The sequence below is a fragment of the Crocodylus porosus genome, unplaced genomic scaffold, assembly GCF_001723895.1.
Source record: "Crocodylus porosus isolate Cpor-Errol unplaced genomic scaffold, CroPor_comp1, whole genome shotgun sequence".
Lineage (NCBI taxonomy): Eukaryota > Metazoa > Chordata > Crocodylia > Crocodylidae > Crocodylus > Crocodylus porosus.
This window is the reverse complement of record NW_017728921.1, coordinates 24,970,782-24,992,866: the sequence shown is the minus strand read 5'-3', so window position 1 is coordinate 24,992,866 and position 22,085 is coordinate 24,970,782. Positions and strand designations below refer to the sequence as shown.

Genomic DNA, 22,085 nt, shown 5'->3' with positions numbered 1-22,085 from the left:
GTGCTCAATGCCATGGGAGCAGTCAATCCAGTGTGTTCAATGATGCCCAGGTTGCTGCTGGTCTGGAAACCCATCTTGTGCTCTTTTCTTCCAGCTGACCCAAACACACTCTTCCGCTCCAACTCGCTGGCTTCCAAATCCATGGAGCAGTTCATGAAGGTGAGTAGACAAGAGAGTGTCCCAGCAAGTTCTGGGAAATCTGGTGTTGTCAGTAATAACCCATCTGTGCCATCTCATTGAGCTAAGAGTTTTCTAGGAGTTTGACTGTTGCTCTTGGTTTTCCCCTGGGGCACTTCGGTGAAAATGATTTGGTGAATAGTTGTTCACCTAGCCCCTGATGCTCTCCCCTGATATATTTATAAGCTGCCACCAATCCCCTCAAAGTTTTCTCTTTTCTAGGCTGCATAGTCCCATATCTGTCAGCCTTTCCTCATATGGCTTGCTCTTCAGGCCTCTAACAATACAAGCGGCTCTTCTCTGGACTCTCTCAAATTTCTCCCGTTTCATTCTGGCTTCTCTTCAGCCTTCCTTCCTTTTTCTCTTCACTTCCTGGTCTCCCCTGTCCTTGCTTCCCCCTCATTTCTCTCTCGTCACTGGACCCTTCTTGCTCCCCGCAGGTGGTTGGGATGCCGTACCTCAATGAGGTCCTCAAGCCAATCATAAACCGCATCTTTGAGGAGAAGAAGTATGTTGAGTTGGATCCCTGTAAGATTGAGATGAACCGTACCAGGTGAGTGCGGGGGCTGCAGAGGTCTGCACTTGTCTAAACTTGGAGTAACTTCAAGTTTACTCCAAGTTTAGGTGGGTATGGTGCACTGGCTCCAAATCTGTGCAGCTGTGGCCAGGAGCAAGGTCTGCCTGTAGGATCATCTGTTCAGAGGGAAATGCGCCAAAGAGCCAGTTGCAGCGGCTTCTCCATGATCACTTTGCTACCCAGAGGGAAATTCCAGTGCACCCTTTTCCAAACATCTACACTCTCCCAAACCCCTGGAGAGGCAAACTTCTGAGGTGGTCTTGCATATCCAATGACTTGGGTCCAGATGAGGGGATCACCATCTGAGTTTCCTTCAGAGAGGTTCCTACTGGCTGAGGACGGTTTGGATGCTGACTTGCCTGCCCTGGCAACTGTAGAAAGGTGGGATCAGTCTTGAAGGCAGGCAGCTCCTCATTGCACTATCAGGTGTATCTACCTTGAGAGGTGTGTTCTGTGCATAACCTGAGATCCATCTGGGGTAGGTGGAAAATGAGCTTTTTAACTGGCTCTGTTCTGAGGAAAGCCTACATTGGCATTGGAGGTAGAAGGGAGCACTTTTGTCTCTGTGCTGAGATGGGAGCAGGTCCACCAGCCTGAGACCTGCTAAGCAGCAAACTGAACCTGAAAATAATACAAACCAGGCAGGGGAACCCTGTGCTGGGCTGTGCTGTGATTGGGGTTCCCATGGGGATAGGATGTGGGGTTAGAAGGACTGCTGCACAAGGCATTTGGACATGCTGACCCTCCCATGTTAGAATAACCTGTGGGGAGCACGGTCATGCCAAGATAGCTGGAAGCAGGATGGTTTCTGTAGGCTGGAGGTGTCTGATTGGACTTTCTTCCATCTGCCTCAAAGGAACCATGAATCTAAGACAGTGAAGGGTGAGGAGATCACTGGAGGCAAAGTCAGAAGGGGTCAGAGGAGCAGGTACGCAGATGTCTCGGAGAGGAGAAGGGAAGAGATGGGTGCGGGATGTGTCTCAGGGCAGACATGGGCATGGGATCAAGATCCTGCATGCCCCAATTAGATGTGACAAATTAGTAAAACATTGACACATGGAACCCAGCATAATTCACAGTTATTTTTTCCCACTTAACTGTGCTAATTTAAGCAGAGAAAAGTGAGTCTGGCAAGTGATTTATACCTCTAAAAATAACCCAGTGGCATGCTAATGGCCTCTGCAGGCTGGATCTGCAGACTGTGGAGCCAGGGAGCCTTAGGGTTTGGGAAGCAGGCACCTGTCACCCCCAGCAGGGATGAACCCTGGATTCTGAACCCTGGGGTTGCAAATCTAGGATCATTCTCTGTCTACCTTCTGCTTGCCCCAGACTGAGATGGGGAGAGGGAGAGCAAGGAGAAAAATTAATCCCGTCTCCATCGCCTTTGGAATACACTCCCCTTCTCCAGCATGGCTGCCCAGGGAACTTGGGAGGGCCCTTCTGTGGCCTGGAGCTAAGCTCCACTGAGATGATGGGTCCCAGTTTTGAGCGGAGTAGTTTTCATGCCTGAGTGTTGACTGCTTGAGTGAACTCAGCAGCCAACGCTCAGGCATGAAAACTACTCCGCTCTCTTCCAGTGGGGAAGGCTGTTCGAAGTAGGACAGAGCAATGTATGCTGTGGTGTGTTGTTATGCCAGGATGCTGCTGTGCATGGAGGCAAATGGGCCATCAGGTATCTCTTCTCTTCTTGGTCACTGCTTCGACTCCCTCACCGTCACTACCACCTGCCTGGTGGCAAGGGATGGGCAGGTTGGTCTCAGCATGGTCACTAGAGAGTATGCATCAACAATTATAGTCACTGCTAATTGATCTCCATGTTGTTCAACTCAGCAGAAAAGTGCCAGTTTGAATGGGCCTTCTACACTGAGTCCCCTTCCTCCCCAGAGATGTTGCCTCCTCCTAGCCTTGAGGAGGCACCAGGCAAAACAGCCTATCCTGCTCCTATCCACACTGCACCTGTTCTGCAGATGATCCATAGGCTCTGCAGGTGATCCATGCTGCCTGTCAGCCCAGTCTTGATTTCACTTGGTGAAAAACTAGGTTAGGGACTATTTAGAAAAACTGGACATGTACAAGTCCATGGGGACAGATGCGATTCATCCAAGGATGCTGAGAGAGTTGGCTGATATGATTTCTTGAAGGGCACTGTGAAGATGAGTCAGGCCCAGCAAACCTCTCTAGTTGGAAGCCAGTATTTGTGGGTGAACAGAGGATCACTATGACCAGAATTGCAATTTGTACCTTGCATGGGCTGGAATTTACTCGGAGAGTTCAGTTCTGCACTGTCATGGGGTCATTTTCAAGGTGGTTTCGCAGTCTTTGGGCCTGCTCAGTGCCAAATTCTGGCTGCTAGTGAGTCCTGCTTTTCAGATCTAAGGCTGTGTGTATTCTTCATCCCCCAGATCCACCTTCCCCATGGGACTGTATTCCAGAATCTAACCCCTGAGTCACCTGGATTTCAAGTGTCCAAGCACCCCATGTTCCACTGAGAGAGGCCATGAGTACTCATTACTCCAGAAAATGTGGTTATAAGTTCCCAGCCCTTACTGATCCAAACCGACCCTTCATCTGGAGCCTGGCACAATACCTCTGACATGGACAAACTGCCCCATACATCCTAATTGGGCATTGAATCTGAAATCTGCAATTCCAATGACAACTTGTTAATTATTTCACAATGATTTGTTTTTGCCAAAGAATCTAACCCACACTTCCAGCTGACCTCTTCTCCCACTGCTTTCCTCTACACTGATGCCACATCTCCACTCCCTGCTGGATAGCAGTGCTCTGTCAATGCAGACATCCGCAATGCAAAGAAACTAAGGGATAGCAGAAAATATTTGGAACAGCCCAGAAGCTACTATGCTGATTGCATTAGCAAGGTCATTGTCTCTTTGTTCAAAACGTTCCGTGTAAAAGAATGGGCCCAAATTTGAGACTGAAATCTTCAGTGTACCACAGGAGTTTATTGTGGGAACTTGGCTTGGAAAACTAGGCAATCCACCCACCCTGAAGTAGGGGAAGGCTTTGTTTATTAGCTCAATAAAGCAAGAGAGACCATGCAGTGAAGGCTGTTAATGGGTTTACCGTGCATCACTCTGGGTTTCCTTTCAGGCGGATATCCTTCAAGGGTTCACTGTCTGAGGCCCAGATACGGGAGAGCAGCCTGGAGCTCCTGAAGGGATATCTGAGCGACATCATGGAGTCCATCATTGGCTCGGTGGAGAAATGTCCACCAATCATGAGGGTGGCCTTCAAGCAGCTACACAAACGGGTCGAGGACCAGTTTCCAGAGGCTGAGCACGAGGTCTGGCAGCTGTGGAGGGGGTGGTGTGAGTAGGGTGGAAGGGGCAGGGATGGGGTTACACGAGTCTTAATCTATAGGCCTTCTCATGGCTTTATAGCCAACCATCAAGGATTGGACAACTCATAGTGAATGGCACCTTTCATCTGTGTAGCCCATCACCCAGGGTATCTTTGTCTCCTTCTGGCACAGTGATTCTCAACCACAGGTTGGGGCACCAGGTCCTTTGAAGGGTATCACAAGGTGTGAGAAGATAGTGAGATGTGAGGAGATAAGCAGATGACTTAAGCAAATAAGCCCGGCTTGTCTCTGCCTAGATAATCTCCCACCCCTACTGCCTATCCCCTGTTTAAGGAGATAAACACTTTAACATATAAATTAGTTTTTGAAATTGGGTGCCACTAAATTCACAAAGGTTATGGAGGGTGTCTTATGTCCAGTGAGGTTGAGAACCACTGCTCTGGTAATGGTCTACATAAGAGGGTACTGCCCTGCTGCTGCTACCTCCATTGGGGAGAGGTCAGTTGTTCAAGTGGTAGAAGCCTGTGCTTTGGGATTAGAGATCCCAGCTTTGGTTGCTGGTGGTGGCCAGCCAGGGGGTTGTTACACCAGGATCTCATAGCACTTTGTTTAATTATCAGTGAATTAGGGCTCATTGCCTTCCCTCTCAAGTGCATCAGGGAATCAGTGGCAGACAAGGTTCTTTGCGTGAATCTGGTATCTTTTATTAGACCAACTTAAATAGTTGGAAAAAAACATTAAGCAAGCTTTTGGGTTCAAAAACCCTCCGTCAGGCTCAGCAAGTTTCAGCAGTTGGTGTGTGCTCTTCCTGGATGGAACAAAAAGTAAAGAAGCCAGAGGCTGGGCTGGGCTGGTCTGCATCGGGGAATCAGTGGCAGAGCTGTGAAGAGCACCCAGGAATCCTATATCCCGTAATCCTCCTGATACTCTTGATAGCTTGGTTCTGGTGCCTTCTACCTCGCTCCAGTGCCCCACAGATTGTCTGGCCCAGCCTTCCTTCATTGCTGATACCCAATGAAATCAGAGCATGGGCTGCTGCAGGTAACTTACTGGGCCCATCTACAGATGCAAATGCTGTGGGGTGTGTTTACTCTACAGTAAATTACTAGAGTAAATCCACCTCAGGCAGACATCTGTATGTGCAGGAATGCAGGAGCAGATTTGCTGCTCCTGGCAACAGTCTGCTGCCACCCCCTCCAGCCCTGCACTGGCCCCCTGCAGCAGCCAGGGGGTGCTCTAGGCTGTCAGCAGAGCCAGAGGGAGCCCAGGGCCTGGCAGGGAGCACAGGGCCAGGAGATAGCTGTCTCCTGGCAGGGACTGGGGGATTGCTGCCTACTGCTGGGGTGGGCTCTGCCACCAGAGCTTAGGTGAGGGCAATGTCCCCCCTGCCCTGGCAGCAGGGAGCTCCCAGCCCCAACTCCCCAGACAGGGGCAGAGGAGGCTTGGAAAGAGCTGCAGGGGAAGGGCAGGTCCTGTGATTGCGGAGCTGGAGCTAGAACCATTTCTCAGCCTGTTCCCAGCCCCAGCTCTGTGATTGTAGAGCTGGGGTTGGGAACAAGCTCCCAGCCTGTTCCCAGCCCCAGCTCTGCAATTATGATCAGGGAGCTGGGGCTGGGAGCTCCCTGCTGCCAGGGTAGAGGGACATTGTTCGGTGGGGGAGTCGACTCCAGCAGTAGGCAGCTCCTGGGGCCAGGGAGCAATCTCCTGCCCCCTGCTGCTTGGCTGACCAGGAGCAAGTTTGCTCCTGTTTGGCTGTCTATACATGCTGTACTACACAGTAACTTATTGTGAGTAAATTTGCTACTTGTATTTCCAGGGAGCAAATTTACTTATGATAAGAGCAAATTACTGTGCTGTAAGCATCTGTACGTATAGACAGTGATGCTTACTGCACAGTAATTTGCACTAATCCTGAACAAAGCATCTCATGTAGGTGCACCCACTGCCTGCTTTAGCACGTTCCCTCTTGCCTCCAAGCAGCAGCTACTCCTGGATGGCTCTCAGGGGATTCTTTTTACTGCCCATTGGCTTGGGAACTGGTAGGTGTGACTGGAGCTGGGTCTGGGGAAGGGATTGGGAGCAAATTTGGGTGGAATCGTGAAGGAATTTGGAGAACACACGCATATTCCCAGTGCCCCCCACCAATCCTCAACTGGAGGCAACCCTCCAGTGGCAGGTCTGAAAAGGGGACTGATGCCCCACTGAGCCTATGTGAGCATGGGGGAAGGGGCCCCGTTCCCTTAATGGTGACAGCAAATCCCTGGAGACATAAATTCCCATTCCCTCAGGATATGAAGTACATCGCCATCAGTGGCTTTCTGTTCCTCCGCTTCTTTGCTCCTGCCATCTTGACTCCAAAGCTGTTCAACCTCCGGGACCAACATGCTGACCCCCGGACCAGCCGCACACTTCTGCTCCTGGCCAAGGTACATGCTCGGGGAAGGAGGGAGGATGGGTATCCTGCTTTTTTTTATCACCATGGCATGTCTCTGTAATGTGTGTTGGGGATCCTGGGCCTTTGGATCACATCCTCTCCTCAGAAGTCCACCGAAAGAGCTAGAGGTGCCAAGAAGCCATGCTCTCGGCTTGTGTAAATGTGCATTGAGTTCAGTGGAGCTATGCTGTTGGCTGAGGAACTGCTCCAGACGTCCATTACCTATACCTAATTATAGTGAGTAAACACCATCACAGAGAGGAGGTGCCCAGTACTAATGGGCAGTGGTGAAGAGGAGGCCACAAGTGGTTGGAAGCAGAAGTGTGACAAATTCAAATGAAAATCAAGCACATTTTTTGTTACAGCAAGGCACCAAGCTACCAAGGCAAGTGGTAGCTTCTCCACTGATGGACCCAGGACTGGGTGTCTTTCTGGAAGATGTCCCTTAGCCAAACACAAGCTAATGGGCTCAGTGATGGGGCAGCTGAGTGATGTTCTATGGCCTGTGTTATAGGGAAAGTCACACTGGACCTGATGGTCCCTTCTCACCTTAAAATCTATTAGAACAAGTGCTGCTTGTATCACAAGAGGTCATCTGACCTGCCCCTGCAGAACAAGCAGCATCTGCTTGTGATCAGTTGTGCAGATGTGTAATGTCCATAAAAAATAAAGGAAATAGCATAGTGTTGGTTGAGTTGTACCCTGGAGTATTGATACAGATACTGGGCAGAATTTAATGTTGGCCTCAAATCAGTGTTGGGGAGGGAGGGGTTGGGAGTGGCAGGGGTATATATGAGGGAACCATTTACTGGAGCATCTTGGTTGGACCACCCCTGGCAGCCTTTTCTGTAGCATCCTAGGTCTGTTTGTTCTGGAAAATCATCTGTGCTGGGCTGGGCTCCCCAGACTGTTCTGTATCCATCCTAGATATGGAACCGGGTGGTGTAATGTACTGAGAGCCTGATGACTGTTGGGGATGGCTGATTAGAGGACCTGTGTGAGAGAGCCCCTGGATGTGCTGTTGTATAGCGTGCTTCAGTTAGATACAGCAGCAAGGTGGGAAGTGATTCAGATCAGTGCAGCCCCTGATGTTACTAAGGCCACGTTGGGATCCAACCTATTGGTTTTAATCAATAGGTCACATCCCGGTGCTCAGATCAAGAGTAGTCCTATGCTTGCCTGGCAAGGGAAACACCATGACCACTGAGGCGGTCTTCCTAGTCACACCCGGGGAAGACCACTCTCCTGGCACAGGGATAGTACCTGCCAAAGTAACGTATAGTAAACCTCTCAGCTGCTGGAGTGGGAAGGTCTTGGCTTTATGCCCACTTTATGGAAAGGCGAGACTCCTCCCTAGCTTGCTCCTGTGGCCTTATGGCTGAGGGCAAGCAGAACTTGGGGGCATCCAAACGCTGAGCCTCCAGGCTTGGGCCTGCAAATAGGATGTCTGCCAAAGGATTTGGAAACATCTGAAGCCCCAGGTGGGGGTGGAGGATTTTTGCCGGTAGTGAGGCCACTTATGGTTCTGGGCCAACTCATGGATTTGGAATTTGATTTGGTAAATTTGGCTTGGAATATGGAAATTAAAAAAAAAATGGTTTTAACCGCCTCCTGTGAGTGGAATAGGGAAGTGCTGTGTCGGGGGCAGGGGGACTGATACAGAAGGAGAACCCATTCTTGTCGTCCAGCATGGTCAGTCTGATCTCCAGTCAAGAGCCTCCCCCCCATGTCTCTCCTCTGAGAGCATCCCTGCTGCTGGAGGGCTGCCAAACCTCCTTGCTGTGTGGCCTGATTGGCTTGGCCCCTGGAGTAGAGCCACAGGCTTGGGCAGTGGTCTGAGGGTCACCTCTAGGATCTTGAATGTCACCCCCCTGCATCCTGTGAACCCTTTAGTAGACCCACCCAGTACTCTCTTTCATACTTTGAGTCTCTGGGCTTGGTTGTGATTGGCAGCTCCTCTGTGCTGGCACTCACAAGGAATGACTAACCCAGGCTGGAGGCTGGCACCCATCACACTTCTCCATGTACCAGACTGGGGCAGGCCATGAGGGTAGGGGGGAATAGGATGCAGGGACTTAAACTAACTGGTAAGGAATGAATGTGTGGCATCACATGTGCTGAAAGGGAGGTGTAGGGATAGAAGGAGAGAATGGTTAACGTGTGGGGAAGGTGTGAGAGGAGAATGGGGAGGAGGTATCTTTTGCCCTTCCCTTTGTCCCTGAGGCCTGCCCAAACCATCCCCAGCCAGGGAACATGCAGCCGTTTGTTTTGCTTTGGAAACCTTATCATGCTGCTGCTGTGGGCCACAGTCAAGGAAAGTCTCCTCTAAATAAAATGTGTATTGATTTATTTATGCTCCTTGGGCGTTACCCAAGTGTGATCCCCTTTCCAGAGCGGTCCCTGTTGCACAGTTCACAACCATAACATTCAGGCCACAGAAGAGCAATGGTCTGTTGGGCTTGACTTTACAGGAAGGCTTTTGGCGTAGGATTGTGATTTCAGAAAAAGGCAGGTCAGACATCGGTTGGGGAAGGATAAGGAAAAGTGAATCCTACATCTGTTGGACAAGATGCCTGGAGCCCTGTGATTCTGATGCAACACTCTCCCTACTAACAGAGGCACCTTGTGTAGCAAACAGGTTCTCCTGCAGCCACACAGACCCCCAACAGAGAGGAGGGAATAGAGTTGGGGATGCTGCAGGGAGAGGGCCCAGCCCCACACTGTGACCCTCTCCCCCTTCTTCTCTTCTGCCAGGCAGTGCAGAGCATTGGCAACCTGGGCCTACAACTGGGGCATGGCAAAGAGCAGTGGATGGCTCCGCTGCACCCTTTCATCATTCCCTGCGTCAGCCATGTCAAGGACTTTCTGGACAAGCTCATTGATGTGGACAGCGAAAAAGGTGAATCCTCTTGTGCCCGGGGACTCGTGGGGGTCCTCTAAGCAGCTGCAAATATCAGAATTGTCCTGAAGCATCTCCAGGGCTCAGGTGACATTAACACCAGGGGCTTTGGTCTGGACATGTGGGACTGAGGATGGTGGCAGGATCCCCTGGGAGACACTGTCCCTTTACAGCGGGCATCTGTTTCCTGATATACAACTTGCACATTCAACATCTCCAAGTCCCAGTGGTGGTAAAATCCTATCACTCAAGTTTTTCCTAGAGGCTGGGGCATAGTGGGGTAGGTACAATTTCACTGACAGAGCTGAGCAAAGAGCTGATGTGTTTCTTGTGTGGCCCCAGCTCTCATGAGGATGTAACAACAAGCTATCCTGAGCCTCAGCACCAGCTTGGTGCTCAGATCCCCCTTGGATCCATCTGGGCCCCTAGTGACTCCAGACTTGTCCCATCTTTTAGAAGGGTCAGAAGTGGGTCCATCCTTGTAGCCCCAATACTGCCCTTCAGTGGCCTATCACTCCACTGAAGTAAAGGAGAAACTCAGTGATGGAGACAAGACCCCCTCACCCCATTTCTGAATCTGAGAGGTAGGGCAAGTGGTCTGTGCCTCACACCAGAGGATATAGCTTGGGTGTGGGTATGTGCAAGGAGTTGCTTCTGGAGCCTCCAACATGGACAGCCAGACTGGACAGCCACTCTCCTATTCCAGCACAGGAACCTAATGCTGTTGCTATCACAGCAGGGCCTGGTGTCAGCAGGATCTGCTCAAGCATGTTTGGGCCTCAGAGGGGAAGAGCAAGGGAGAAGCTTGGTGAGGAAACCTGGACAGAGCAGGGATGTCCATTATGGTGCTGCAGTGTTCCCATTCCTGATAGCCAGAGGCTTCTGGCTAGAGGATCCTGCCCCTTCACCCAGGGTCAGGCTGATTGCTGTGAGGTCAGGAAGGAATTTTACCCCATGGTCATGTTGGGGGTTTTGGCCTTCCTCTGTAGTTGGTGGTTTGGTCCTCTACCTGGGATCTCTTGAACATCCAGGGAGGCAGGACAGTGCTGCGAGTGGTGACCCCACACTCAAATCAGCTGCCCCCACCAGAGTGGGGGCTGGGCTTGGTCTTGGAGCCTGAGCAGATCCAGATGGCTTCTAGCCACATCCCAGACCACACACTGGCTGCAGCATGCATGTCAGGGCTGTTCCTGTCTCTGCCCACAGCCAGGCAGCTCCCTCTGTCACCTGCTGTTGGGTTATAAGATCTCATCATAACGCAGCCTGAAGGGCTGCACCAGGGCACTAGGAAGCTTGAGATCTTTCTATGATGAGGGGTGACAGTATAATAGGAATGGGGACAGCTCCCAGGCAGTGCCAGCTTTGCCTTTCTGTTTTAGGGTATGTAGTGCCCTTTTCTGGCCGAGCCCAGTGGCTGCACAGCTGGAGCAGCTGATTAGGGCTTCTGCAAGTTTTTCTGGTGTTTCTCTTACCTGTGGAGCAAGTGGCTCTAGCTCCATTGGTAATTGACCCCCTTGCTTCTCTGCTTGCCCCAATCAGCGCAGAGCCTAGGTGAAGAAAAGTGGGATAACGGGTGGTTTTGCACCCAGCTTTCTGCACACACTTGAAAACAGAGTAGCAAAAGTACCTGAGAGCAACTCCTGAAGGAGCCAGCCCAGTTCCAAAGGACATGGAGTTGGGAGAGTCACAGTCGGGTGAGATGGGCACAGCCAGGGTGGTCTGGTTCTGCTCAGAGCTAGGAGCCAGGGACAGACTGCACACATGACAATGTAGACATTTCCAGAGGGCTGGGATTGGTAGGAAAATAGCAGCTCCTTCTGGAGAGCGCTCTGCCAAGTAAGCACACTGGGTTTGGGGCCTTTTCTGCCTGGCTTTGTGGGTGCCCTCAGCAGACCTCACCTTCTAACCCTAGCTTCTGTCACGCTGGCACCAAATGCTACCCCTTTCTGAGTCCCACAAGTGGCCTGAGTGCCTGAGCTGTGCTGTGTGGGATGGCAGGCACTGGGCTGGAGCGACCAGTGGAGGCTGGGGGTGGGCATGCTGGTTGGGTAACTGCTCCCCCTCCTCCCCACAGCAGGTGAGGCTCAGCCCCGGATGCTCTTCCACCCATCAGCCACTATCAAGGAGGGCTACCTGCACAAGCGCAAGGCTGAGGGCCTGCACCTGGTCACTCGCTTCACCTTCAAGAAGCGCTACTTTTGGCTGAGCAGTGAAACTCTCTCCTACTCCAAGTCCCCTGAGTGGCAGGTAGGGCCCTGCCGTACTCCCGTAGTGCCCTTGGGCTCAGGGACCCCTGACAGGATGGGGCCTCTGGAGCTGCTGATCACCAGAGCTGCGGTCAGTATGGGGAGGGTAATGCTGGCCAGGGGCAGGCACAACAATGATGGGTGCTCTGTTCTGGGCTCCCCACAGCTTCCCTCAGTCCCACCTTGAAACCCCCTTGTTCCCAGCCCTGGGCTCCCCCCAGCTCTGCCTTCCAGTCCCCGCCTGTTGCCCTCTGCTACCCCTGCACTGACCTCTCCCAGCTCTGCTGATGCGTGAGGAGTGGCTGAGGCCTGAATAGAGACCCCTCCTCCCACCTCCCCTGCTCGCCCCAAGGCACCATCTCATGGTGGGGACTGGGGGGTGGTTTAATCTTGCAGGTCCGCTCCTCCATCCCCATCCAGCGGATCTGTGCTGTGGAGAGGGTGGACGAAAATGCCTTCCAGCAGCCACACATGATGCAGATCATCACGCAGGATGCTGAGGGGCAGCTCCACACCATGTACATCCAGTGCAAGGTGAGCACGCACAACCAGGGGGCGGTGGCAGTGTGGCCCCTAGGGCCAACCTGTGTGCCCTGTCCTGGCCGTGTCCTCCTCTGTGGCTCCTGGCTTGGGGGGCTTAGTGTGTTAGCTCAGCCTGCAGGGGTTCGTACTTTATCTCTGCCATGCCTGGGTTTGATCCCTGGAGGATGACCAAGATACCAGAACCCCAGGGCGACCGTGTGCGTAGCAGGGGACAAGTCAGTGCTGCCGGCCAGTGTGCTGGAGAGCCAGCAACAAGTATAATGGAGAGCGCTGCCTGCTTCCTCTGTTCACAGGTAGGGCTGGATGGCCACTGGCTTTGCCCATGTGCATAAAAGAAAGGGGAGGCCAGGCATGAACATAAGGGTGGGGATCCCAGTGGCCCCTGCATGCTGCCAGCCATGGTTGCAGTTCCCAGGTGCCATGGCTGAGGGAAAGCTGGTATCCTGGCCTCATAGGCAGAGGCTGCCTAGTTGCATGTCCCAAGAGCATTGTGCTCTGGTGCACAGGGAGCTCTGGGTCTCAGTCTAGGTAAATCTCCTTTGCAGCACCCCACTGGTGTGGGCCTTGCTTTTCAGGCTGACCCAGCCCTGCATCTCCCCTGCTTTGTGCTGCCTGTGGGTGACCCCATCCCTGAGAGATGCAAATTGCTTGTGCTTCTGGACCAGCATTCACCCTCCTGCCAGAGCACAGCAGGCAAGGTGCTCCCAGGCCCCTCACCCCTGGGCTGTGATTGCAGCCAAGAGCCTGGAGCGGGAGCACTTGGTAGTGGTGATGAGGGCTGGGAGCACCAGTCTCCAAGGGGCATCACGCTGGTGCCAAATTAACCCCCATGCCCAGTGAATGCAGGGGTCCAGAATGCAGGGGACCCAGGCACAGCCTAAACAGCCTGTGGGCCTCCAAAGAGCTATGTAGTGATGGCAGTGGCTCTGGGGGATGGGAGACAGCTGGGCCTCTCAGTGCACCCAGCCCTGCCCCAGCCTGCCACTGACTTCAAGTGCTGTCTGAGCTGCTGGATCCTGCTGTACTGGTAGCTACAGGCCACACACGGTGGGCATACTGCTGCTGGTGCCACGCCGCAGGGTGGGTGGGACCAGGTGCTGATGCTACCCTGTCCCCACAGAACGTAAACGAGCTCAATCAGTGGCTGTCCGCCATTCGCAAAGCCAGCATCTACAACGAGCGTATGCTGCCCTCCTGCCACCCTGGCGCCTTCCGAGGCAGCCGCTGGACCTGCTGCCTGCAGGCTGACCGCACAGGTACTCCTCACCTTTCACCAGTGTCCTGCCTGGCAAATTCTGGGTGGGGTCCTGGTCAGAGGGAGAGGCAGCATTGGGGATGAGATTGCCTGCTGAGTCCCAGGAGAACCCGTGATGCTGCCATTTCTCAGTGTGGGACGTGGGTGGTGGTGGGGGAAGCGAGGCCAAGGGACTCCTGTCCCATCCCTCCCAGCTCCTGTCTGGTGCTCTCTGTTGACAGATCTCGAAGTGCTTTGCTAAGGAGACTGGAGTCATTGTCCCATTTCACAGACGGGGAAACTGAGGCACAGGCAGGGGAAGTAACTTGTCCAAGATCACCCCCAAGCCAGGGGTAGAGCTGGGACCAGAACTGGGGCTCCCATGTCCCAGATCAGTCTGTTAGGTCCCACTGCTGGCAGGGAGCAGACACCTCAACTGAGTGCCCCCTCCCCTTCCTTGGTGGCTGAGGCACAGTGAGAGGCCCTGGAAGGAGGCACAGCCATCCCCGTCTGGCTGGAAGGCTGGGTCTCCCAAGCCCACTGCCACAGCACTGAGGCCTGATTTACAGTCAGGCTTCAGCTCTTCACCATCGAGGCCCCTGCAGGCTGAGGCCCCTACCCCCACACCCAACTTGGCAGCCCATCCTGCCTCCCCTTGGCCGCAGGATGTGCTGGACCAGTCCCCCACCTTGTCTTGCCTCCAGTACATGGCTGCAGCCGGACTCACTCTGCTGTGACCCTTGGGGACTGGAGTGACCCCCTCGACCCAGATGCCGAGGCCCAGATGGTGTATGGGCAGCTCTTGCTGGCGAGAGACAAGCTCAGGTGCATGTGACTACTGGTGGGGGACAGGAGGGACCGTGGCATGGGAGGGAAGGGAGGTGGCCATGGGTGCGTGCTGAGGAGGGGAGCATCACTTCACAGCTGGCATGGGGTAGGAGTGTGTCACAAACACAGCTGCCCCAGTGGGCTGGGAGGGGGACTATGCTGTGGCCAGGGAGGGCAGTTAGCTTTGTAGAGGCACCAGCCTCAGGCCCTGCTCCGTGGGACGGGGGCTCTAGCTCTGCCTTCTAGCCAGGTTTCAGGGAGCAGGGGAGGGTCTGATGGATTCAAGGGCACACCTTTGGGCGCACAGTGGGTCCTGCTGGCCTTTCAGTGTTGTTCCTGGTCACTCCTCTGCTCCATGGTCATTGGTTTTCTCTCCATGTGGGCACATTCATCTGTCCTCACCCTCCAGCCCAGCTGTGGCAAGGGGCTCTGGCTCTGGCTCTGGCTCCCCCGGCCCTGCTTCGCAGAGGGGTTTGATTGCACAGATTGCCAGCCCTGTCCCTCGCGGCAAAGGCACCAGTGTTGCTTGGCATCAGGCCTTGCTCAAACAGGCACCCCTCTTTCCTGCCTCCTGCAGGGGCGATGCTGTCCCCAGGCCAACACACACTTGAAGGCCTTAAAGGGAGTCACCATCAGGACTTCATTGCTGCAGAGACTGGGGTGAAAAAGCAGGGGTGGCTCGTCTTTAGGTCTGTGGTTGATATTACCACATGCCACCACGAGGGGTCTTCCTTTCACCAGCTGTCGCACTTGCTGCCTTTAAAGAAGCCTGTGGCCTGCAGTCCAAAGCGGGTCCCTTGGCAATTCATTTCCTGCATGCCCAGACACTGCTTCTGCCTGTCCTCAGGGGTCTGAGGCATTGCCTGCACCCCAGGAGCCAAAGCACTCACTGCAAGGAGGGAGGTGGAGACTGAAATCCACGTGGCCTGATTCAGGGACATGAACTGCTCCAGCTACCAGACCCTCAGCCAGTCTGGCGCAGGGGCATCTCTTACTGGGGTGGTTCAGCTGTGTATAATCCATTAGGTATTTACTGGAACAGGAATGGGGTGCTGGTTCTCCCACTGCCCAGGGAAGTGTCCTGATCCATGGGCCGTGGGTCTGTCTGGGTTGAGAAACTGTCTCGGTCAGGAAACAGCGAACCGGGATGTGGTGCTGTGGGGCTGGCCAGACCCTTTCATCCAGGGGCCTTCAGAGAGGGGCCCTGAGCACTCCCTTCTCTCCCTGGTTCAATAACTGTCTTGTAACACCTGCCCACCCTGTCTGGGCCAGACCGTTGCACAGACGGGAGCGGTCCCTGCCCCTGAGAGTTCACACTCGCCTTCTCCTCTCCCCAGGGAGAAGTACCTGGAGTTCTCCGAAGCAAGGCTGGCACTAGAGCAGGAGGGCAGCTATACCCAGGAAGGTATGGACCTGCTGCTCCACACAGCAGCCAAGGGGGTTTGGCAGGAAGGTGCCAGAGGCACAACATTGTGCCAAGCCATGAAGTGGGAGCAGGCAAGAGCCTCAGCCCCTCTGGGGTCTTCAGGTGGTGCCAGCCTGGGAAGCAGAGAGCTCATGGTGCATTAGGCCCTGGGCCCAGGCAATCCAGCTTACTCCTGCCACAGGCCAAGGACCTGGTAGGCCAGCCGGGCCAACAGCAGTCATCCCACAGTCTCATAGAGCCCTGACTGCAGTGTCAGCCTGGAGGAGGGATGCTGCCTCTGAGCTCATGCACAGGCGAGCAGGTAGGGCAGAAGGGCCTTTCCCTCTCTTAAAGCTTTCCCTGGGTTCACATGGATGGCAAGCAAATGGGGGTAACCAGGTGACAGAGAAGATGGTGCCTGTCTCCCACTGTCTTTTGCTGCTCCCTGGGTTCATGGCCACTCTGAACCGCAGTCAGATCCCGGGGTGAGCAGGTGCTGCCTTTGTGCTGTGAATGCTCTCACCCTCCAGCAGGAAACTAGCACTCTGCTCCTCCTTGCCACGCTTGGGGGTGGGGGTCCAGTGAGTCTCCCCCCACCTTCCCATCAGCACGTGGGGCTCCCTCTCCTGCATGTACCAATTCCTCGCTCCTGCTCAGGGATGGGCAGAGAGCACTGCAGGGATGTCCCTTGCAAAGTCTGTAGGGACCCCAAGCAGGAGCTTCCTGCCCTTGCTGGCCTTTCCTCATACAAACAGGCTCTCCACCCTCCATTGCCAGTCATTTTCTTGCAGATGCCAAGTGGAGCAAGTGGCCAGGGTGGGGCAGAAATCCTCTGCTCAGGCCTGGTGACATGTGCCTGGTGGGAGCTGGGTGTGGTGGGCAGCAGAATGATGGGCCTTCGGGTGCTTTCCTGCACTGGTCTGCTCTGCCCTGCCCAGGTGCTCAGAGCTGGCTGCATCATCTCCCTTTCTCCTGCAGACCATGAACGCTCTTTCCAGGACTGCAGGATGGCTGCCACTGCCCGCCTGCTGGATGTCATCCAGGACCTGGAGCGCGCCCACAGTGCCTTTGAGCGCCGGGAGAAGGAAGAGGCGGCCACTGAGTCATACTAGGCCTAGGCAGCCTCTGTCCCCTGCCCTGTGCCACTCCTGGAGCCTGGGCCTCCATCAGACTGCACCTGCCTAGCAGCAGCATGTGAGAGCCAACCCTGGTACCAGCTCTGTCCACCCATCAGGCCTGGCATTGTGGTCTAGAGTGTGTGTAACTGAGGCAGGTCCTTGCCCTGCATTGAAGCCTTGGGGCCAACATCTGGCTCAGGACAGGAGCAATAGGGTCACAGCAGAAGACAACACCAACACTGGCTGGAGGTGGCCCAGTGCTCCTTGCTCTCCCACCTCTGCATCCTGAGACAGTGCCCACATCTGCCATCAGATGGTACGAGGAGCACTCTGTGTGCCCAGACCCTGAACAGGGGCAGGCAGCTGCCTGCTTCCCATGGGACAGAAAAGCAAAAATCCACATGTCCCAGCCATGTCTGCCAGTGCCCTGGAAATAATCTGCTCATCTGTTCCTCAGCCCTCACTGTGCCATTATTCCTGGGTCGGTACACAACTCTGCTAAGCCGCATCTTCACAGTAAGCCTCAGGCCATGCGTCTGTCCCTGGGAACTCCAGACTGGCACCTGAAGAGATGTGGGGACACTGGTCTCTGGGTGGCAAGCTGAGGAGAGCAGTGGTACCAGGGTTTGAATTACATTTTGACTCTTGTTGCGGGGGGGTCTGTGGTGGTGGCAGCCGGAAGCCGGAAAGAGCCACTGCCTGCAGCACGGAGCAGGCTGGGGGGCTGCTCTCTTATGGAGGAGCTTTCATCTCTTATGTGGGGGCTTGCCCCCCTGCCACCCGAGCTCCCCTGTAATTCAAACCCTGGTGATACCACAGAGAACAATGTCCTCGTGTGGCCTGGTGACATGGTAACTGGCTTTGATGCAACGTAGAGACTCCGAGCTGCCTGACAGAGAGCAGTGCAGTGCTTTGTGTTACAGATGCACCCAGTCTCAGATGCCTATCGCCTCTAAGTGAACCCTGTCTTAAAGCAGAATATGGCTTCTTCCGGGTGGTCCTTGCCCCAGGAGAGGAAGTCACCAGTTCCCAGGGATGCTTCCCTCCTCTGTTTTGTTATCACTGTGGCTTCAGCTGTGTGTGTGGCAGGTGGGAGGGAGGGACTGGATCTCGTCTTCACTGGTACTTTGCTGTGGAGCTCAGCTATACCAAGGCATTGAGACGAGGTTGTGTGGGAGACGGGGGGGAGGCCTGGGGGGTGGGTCTGCACCTCATTTCAGCTGAAAGAACCATCCTCTGGAGCTCCAGCCACTTCCAGACTCAGAGACACAGGGACGTGCCACTCAGCCTCTGGTGATTGCTACGTTATGTGTTGAGCTTCCAGACACACTGAGCTGTGGGCTGGCTGTGCAACCAGTGCAGAGGAGAGGGGGGACCCCTCAGGAGAAGATGGAAGGAGTCCCAGCAAGTCTGTACGTCAGAGCCCTCCGGGGCGATGAGAGCTGAGGCAGCCCCTTGCAGTGCCCAGCGGGGGAGACTAAGGGGACAGCTGCCATGGACCCTACTTTCCCTGCTAGCCCACTGAGGTCGAAGTCTAAGCCCTGGTGCCCCCTGGCCTTAAGTCTCACCCCCTCTCCAGGGCTGCTCAGTCTCAGCTGAGATTATCCATAGAAGAGAGTAGATGGGGTCCACCTGCATCAGAAGGAGAGTTACCGGGGTTAGGAAGGTTGAACAAGAACCATCTAGAGAAGGCACGTCCTCAGTGTACTCTGTGCTATCAGCCCATGGCTCAGCAGAGCACTGGTGTCCTGGGCTTTTCTCATACCCTGCCCTGACCCAAGTGGGAGAACTGAGATGGATCCTCTGTGGACCACAGACCAGGTCTAGAAGTTGGAACTGCCCTCCACCACCTCTCAGGACATCTCATCCAGAGCCCAGGAGTGAGGTCTGGAACCTGCCTAGATCCAAGTAGCTGGTGATGCCCTCCAGGGTAGGGAGCAAGGAAATGCCCCCTATGAGGGTAGGGTAAGAACCAGGATGTCCAACCACATTGACTCAGGGTACAGCAGCGGAGAGACCATGCAGCAAAGGAGATCGTGATGGTGTGAGAAGGTGGTGACTGTGACTGGAACATGAGCCTCCAAACCAGCCTCTAGCTTCAGGGCAGATGCAGGTAAAGCCCAGCCCTGCTGAGCAGGCCAGAAGAGGGACTGGGAGGAGGGAGATCTCATCTCCTCTCCCCATGGCAAAGTCCTGCCTGCAAAGGTGTCAGCTGCCCAGCTCAGCTTGCCACACTCAGGGCTAGTGATGTCACCTGGGTAGATATCCCAGCCTGCCCATGTCATCCTGAGCAGGGTCAGCTTGATGCTGTTGGTGGTTAAATACCATCTGCCAGGTGGAGAGGCTGTGAGCACACAGGGCAGGACACCGTGCAGAATGGTCATGCCACAGGCAAGAGCAATCCTGGAAGGCCAGGTGTGGTCTCCTGGATTTTAACTCAACAGTGTCCCCATGCAGCTCGCTGTTGTGTGCGTCTCTTGATGTCTTACACGCACAGCCTGTGCTTAAGGACTTCTGTTTAGGCTGCGAGCTCAAAAGTGAGGGCCTGCCAGCATTCAGGTTGTCTGTACAGCCTTCATTCTGCCCCTTGTGTGTGTGCATGTGTATGCGTGTGTGTGTATGTGTGTGATGCAGGTACTAATTACATAATTACATAGCTTACCTTGCACCCCACCCCTGCCACATTCAGCGTATGGAGCGATGGTGCACACAGAATGAGCTGCTTGCTGATGTTTTCACTTAACTTTGTTCAGCATGTGGCTCCAGGCCTTTGTCATAGCACCTTGCTTTGAAATCAGGTATTTGTTGTCTCCTGGGCCGTTCCACGGCTCTGTTGTTTGAGAGTTTCTAAGAAGCCCTGTTTGATGAGGCTGTCTTGTTATCAGTCCCATTTTACAGATGGGGGAAACTAAATGCCAAGACAGAGAGAGATGAAGCACAGAAATGCTCAAGAAGCTCGAGTGGCTAGTTTGAGATGCCAAAGACCTTATTTTTTAGCGTGCTTAGCAACATATAGGGCTCCATGTGTTACAGCCCATCTCCCTTTGCTTCACAGCAGCTATGGTTGTTGTGCACTTCTTCAGATCAGCCCCCAGGGATTCCTCCCAAAAATGAGGAACATGGAGTTGGTGAACATCCATGGAAAGGCTGGTTTTAAATGATTTGCCGTGGTTACACATGAACTCAGTGACAGAAGCAGGAACAAAACCCAATTCCCCAGGGCAGCATTAACTGCTGTAATGGAGAGATGATTTGTTGCTTCCTGCCATGCCCTGCCTCATGCATTACACACCTTTCACCTTCAGCAGGAGCCTGTGACAAGTTGCCTTCACTTTGAGTCCTCTATAAAGCACCAGCCCCTGCACAGAATGGGACAGGGCTCCCATAGGTAAAACAGTACATGATCATGTCACTTTAATATCGTGTACACACATGGGAGCTACCTTCAGGCTGCGCGGGTAACCAACATCCCCTAAGTTCTGTGCGCTTCACTACGCAACCTGCATAACGCTCACTTCAGAGAGGGTTTTGGGGTGTAATTTCCAGTTTGTTTTTTTGAATGCATTTGAGTTTCCATCCTGCAGCATCATATTAGCACTCACACAGGGCATCAGCAGGTTTGGAGTCAGATCCACTGCATGGGCCTCTGCCACTTGGAGTTCTGGAATAACTTCTAGCAACAGTAGGTTGTCATCCCCTGCATAGACCTGTACTTCTGGGGGAAGGCCCACTTTGTCAGTGGGTTTTACTGAGACATGCAGATGGCAGAGGAGGGGGCAAAACTCAGAGATCTTGTTTTCTATTCCAGGCTCCGGCAGGACATGAACTGTTGTGGGTACAAATTTTTCTGTCTGTTCCCTTCAAGTATGCCCTGTTCAGTCTTTTCCTTCCTGCCTGCCCCCTGACGCTGTCTCTTCCCCCTGCTTTGCTCCATGTCCAAGTCCCATTTTCCTCACTTAGCCCATCCCAGCCTTCCTAGACAAGGTCCAATCTCCTTGCCCAGTCTTGACTTAACCCTTCCCCTCACCAGTTCCTTCACCTCTCTCCTACCAGGCTCCTGCCCCATCCCAGAAGGTCTGGCTGGTTTTACCCTCAAATCAGACAGCTACTTTTGCCCAGAACCATGGTCCCAGTGGGGGGCATCACTGCGAGCACAGAGGAAACAGACTCTCTGTGTTCAGTTCAGGTGCCTGGACCCAGACCCAGCTTGCACTGGTCCTGCTAACGCCTGCCTGGAGCATGTCAGGGTGAGTTGAATGTTAAGGGAATTTAGCTGCCAAAAGCAAGTAAGTCTGTACTGAACATGTGCAGGGCAGTTCTTCTAAGAGTTGCACCCCATTTTGAAGCCCTGCTCCAGAACAACTGGCAAAGTGTAAGCCACCAGCGTTTTGGAATGGACTAAACAATACTTCCTGTCTGCCCCTTTTCAGCTGTGGTTGATATTTTCCAATAAAGTCCAGCCAGAGGGAAAAAAAATCCAGAGCATGGAAAATTTCAGCTCCAGCAATTAGCCTGGCAAAGTTATAAACACCTGACCACAGCCATATAATGTCAGGTGACCAATGACCTTAGCAATAGGGTTTTTGCATAGACTGGTCTGAGCTGTGGGCATCACAGGGCTGCTTGGCCCTGAACAGGAAGCACGTTGGAGTCTTTGAAGTTTATCACCACAAACCACTCTGAGCCTTGTCCACCCTGGCTGCCCAAAGCAAGCGGCCCTGTGACTGTCAGGGGTTGTCAGCCTGTGCCCAGAAGCTCGAAGTACAATGCACTCCTCTGTTGGTAAAAAGGGCCAACATAACAAATGTCATTTACATGAGCTGCCTGCCCTTAATCCTCTAATGATATTGGGGAATCACCATAACTGCCATGAAATTGGACTGGGGATCAGGGACTGCCGGAAAGGCCAGGAGGGGACTAGGATCCAAGATTTTGCGGAAGATTCCCAAGCATCCTGGACTCACCTTTGCTGAGGACTTTGCTCAAGAGACAATGCAGAGGCCTCCATAGTACAGCTGCTTTAGACTGTGCCATAAGATAAGGCCCAGGGGACAGAGGCTGAGCAGAATGGGACCTGATGCCAGCCCAGCGCCCCTGCTCAGCAAGATTGTGAAGCTGAGTGAAGAGCAGCACCCAGGGTCATAGTTTCATAGTAGCTAGAGTCGGAAGGGACCTAGGTAGATCATCTAGTCCGACCCCCTGCCTGAGCAGGAAAGAGCACCGGGGTCAGATGACCCCGGCAAGGTGCTCATCTAACTTCCTTTTAAAAATCCCCAGGCTTGGAGCCTGCACCACTTCC

The 22,085-nt window shown here is 53.8% G+C and overlaps 1 protein-coding gene across 1 annotated transcript in view; it reads left to right on the top strand.

Annotated features, from left to right (window-relative positions):
- RASAL1 (RAS protein activator like 1) overlaps nucleotides 1–19,172 on the top strand; it is a 45,756-nt gene extending 26,584 nt beyond the window's left edge. Inside the window, exons 11-21 of the mRNA XM_019539415.1 lie at nucleotides 95–159; nucleotides 618–730; nucleotides 3,869–4,061; nucleotides 6,368–6,505; nucleotides 9,268–9,412; nucleotides 11,487–11,659; nucleotides 12,055–12,192; nucleotides 13,322–13,457; nucleotides 14,140–14,260; nucleotides 15,601–15,668; nucleotides 16,647–19,172. Coding sequence (XP_019394960.1) covers nucleotides 95–159; nucleotides 618–730; nucleotides 3,869–4,061; nucleotides 6,368–6,505; nucleotides 9,268–9,412; nucleotides 11,487–11,659; nucleotides 12,055–12,192; nucleotides 13,322–13,457; nucleotides 14,140–14,260; nucleotides 15,601–15,668; nucleotides 16,647–16,780 — 1,424 coding nt within the window. The 3' untranslated portion in view covers nucleotides 16,781–19,172. The remainder of the gene's footprint in view (nucleotides 1–94; nucleotides 160–617; nucleotides 731–3,868; nucleotides 4,062–6,367; nucleotides 6,506–9,267; nucleotides 9,413–11,486; nucleotides 11,660–12,054; nucleotides 12,193–13,321; nucleotides 13,458–14,139; nucleotides 14,261–15,600; nucleotides 15,669–16,646) is intronic.
- Nucleotides 19,173–22,085: the final 2,913 nt, after the last annotated feature.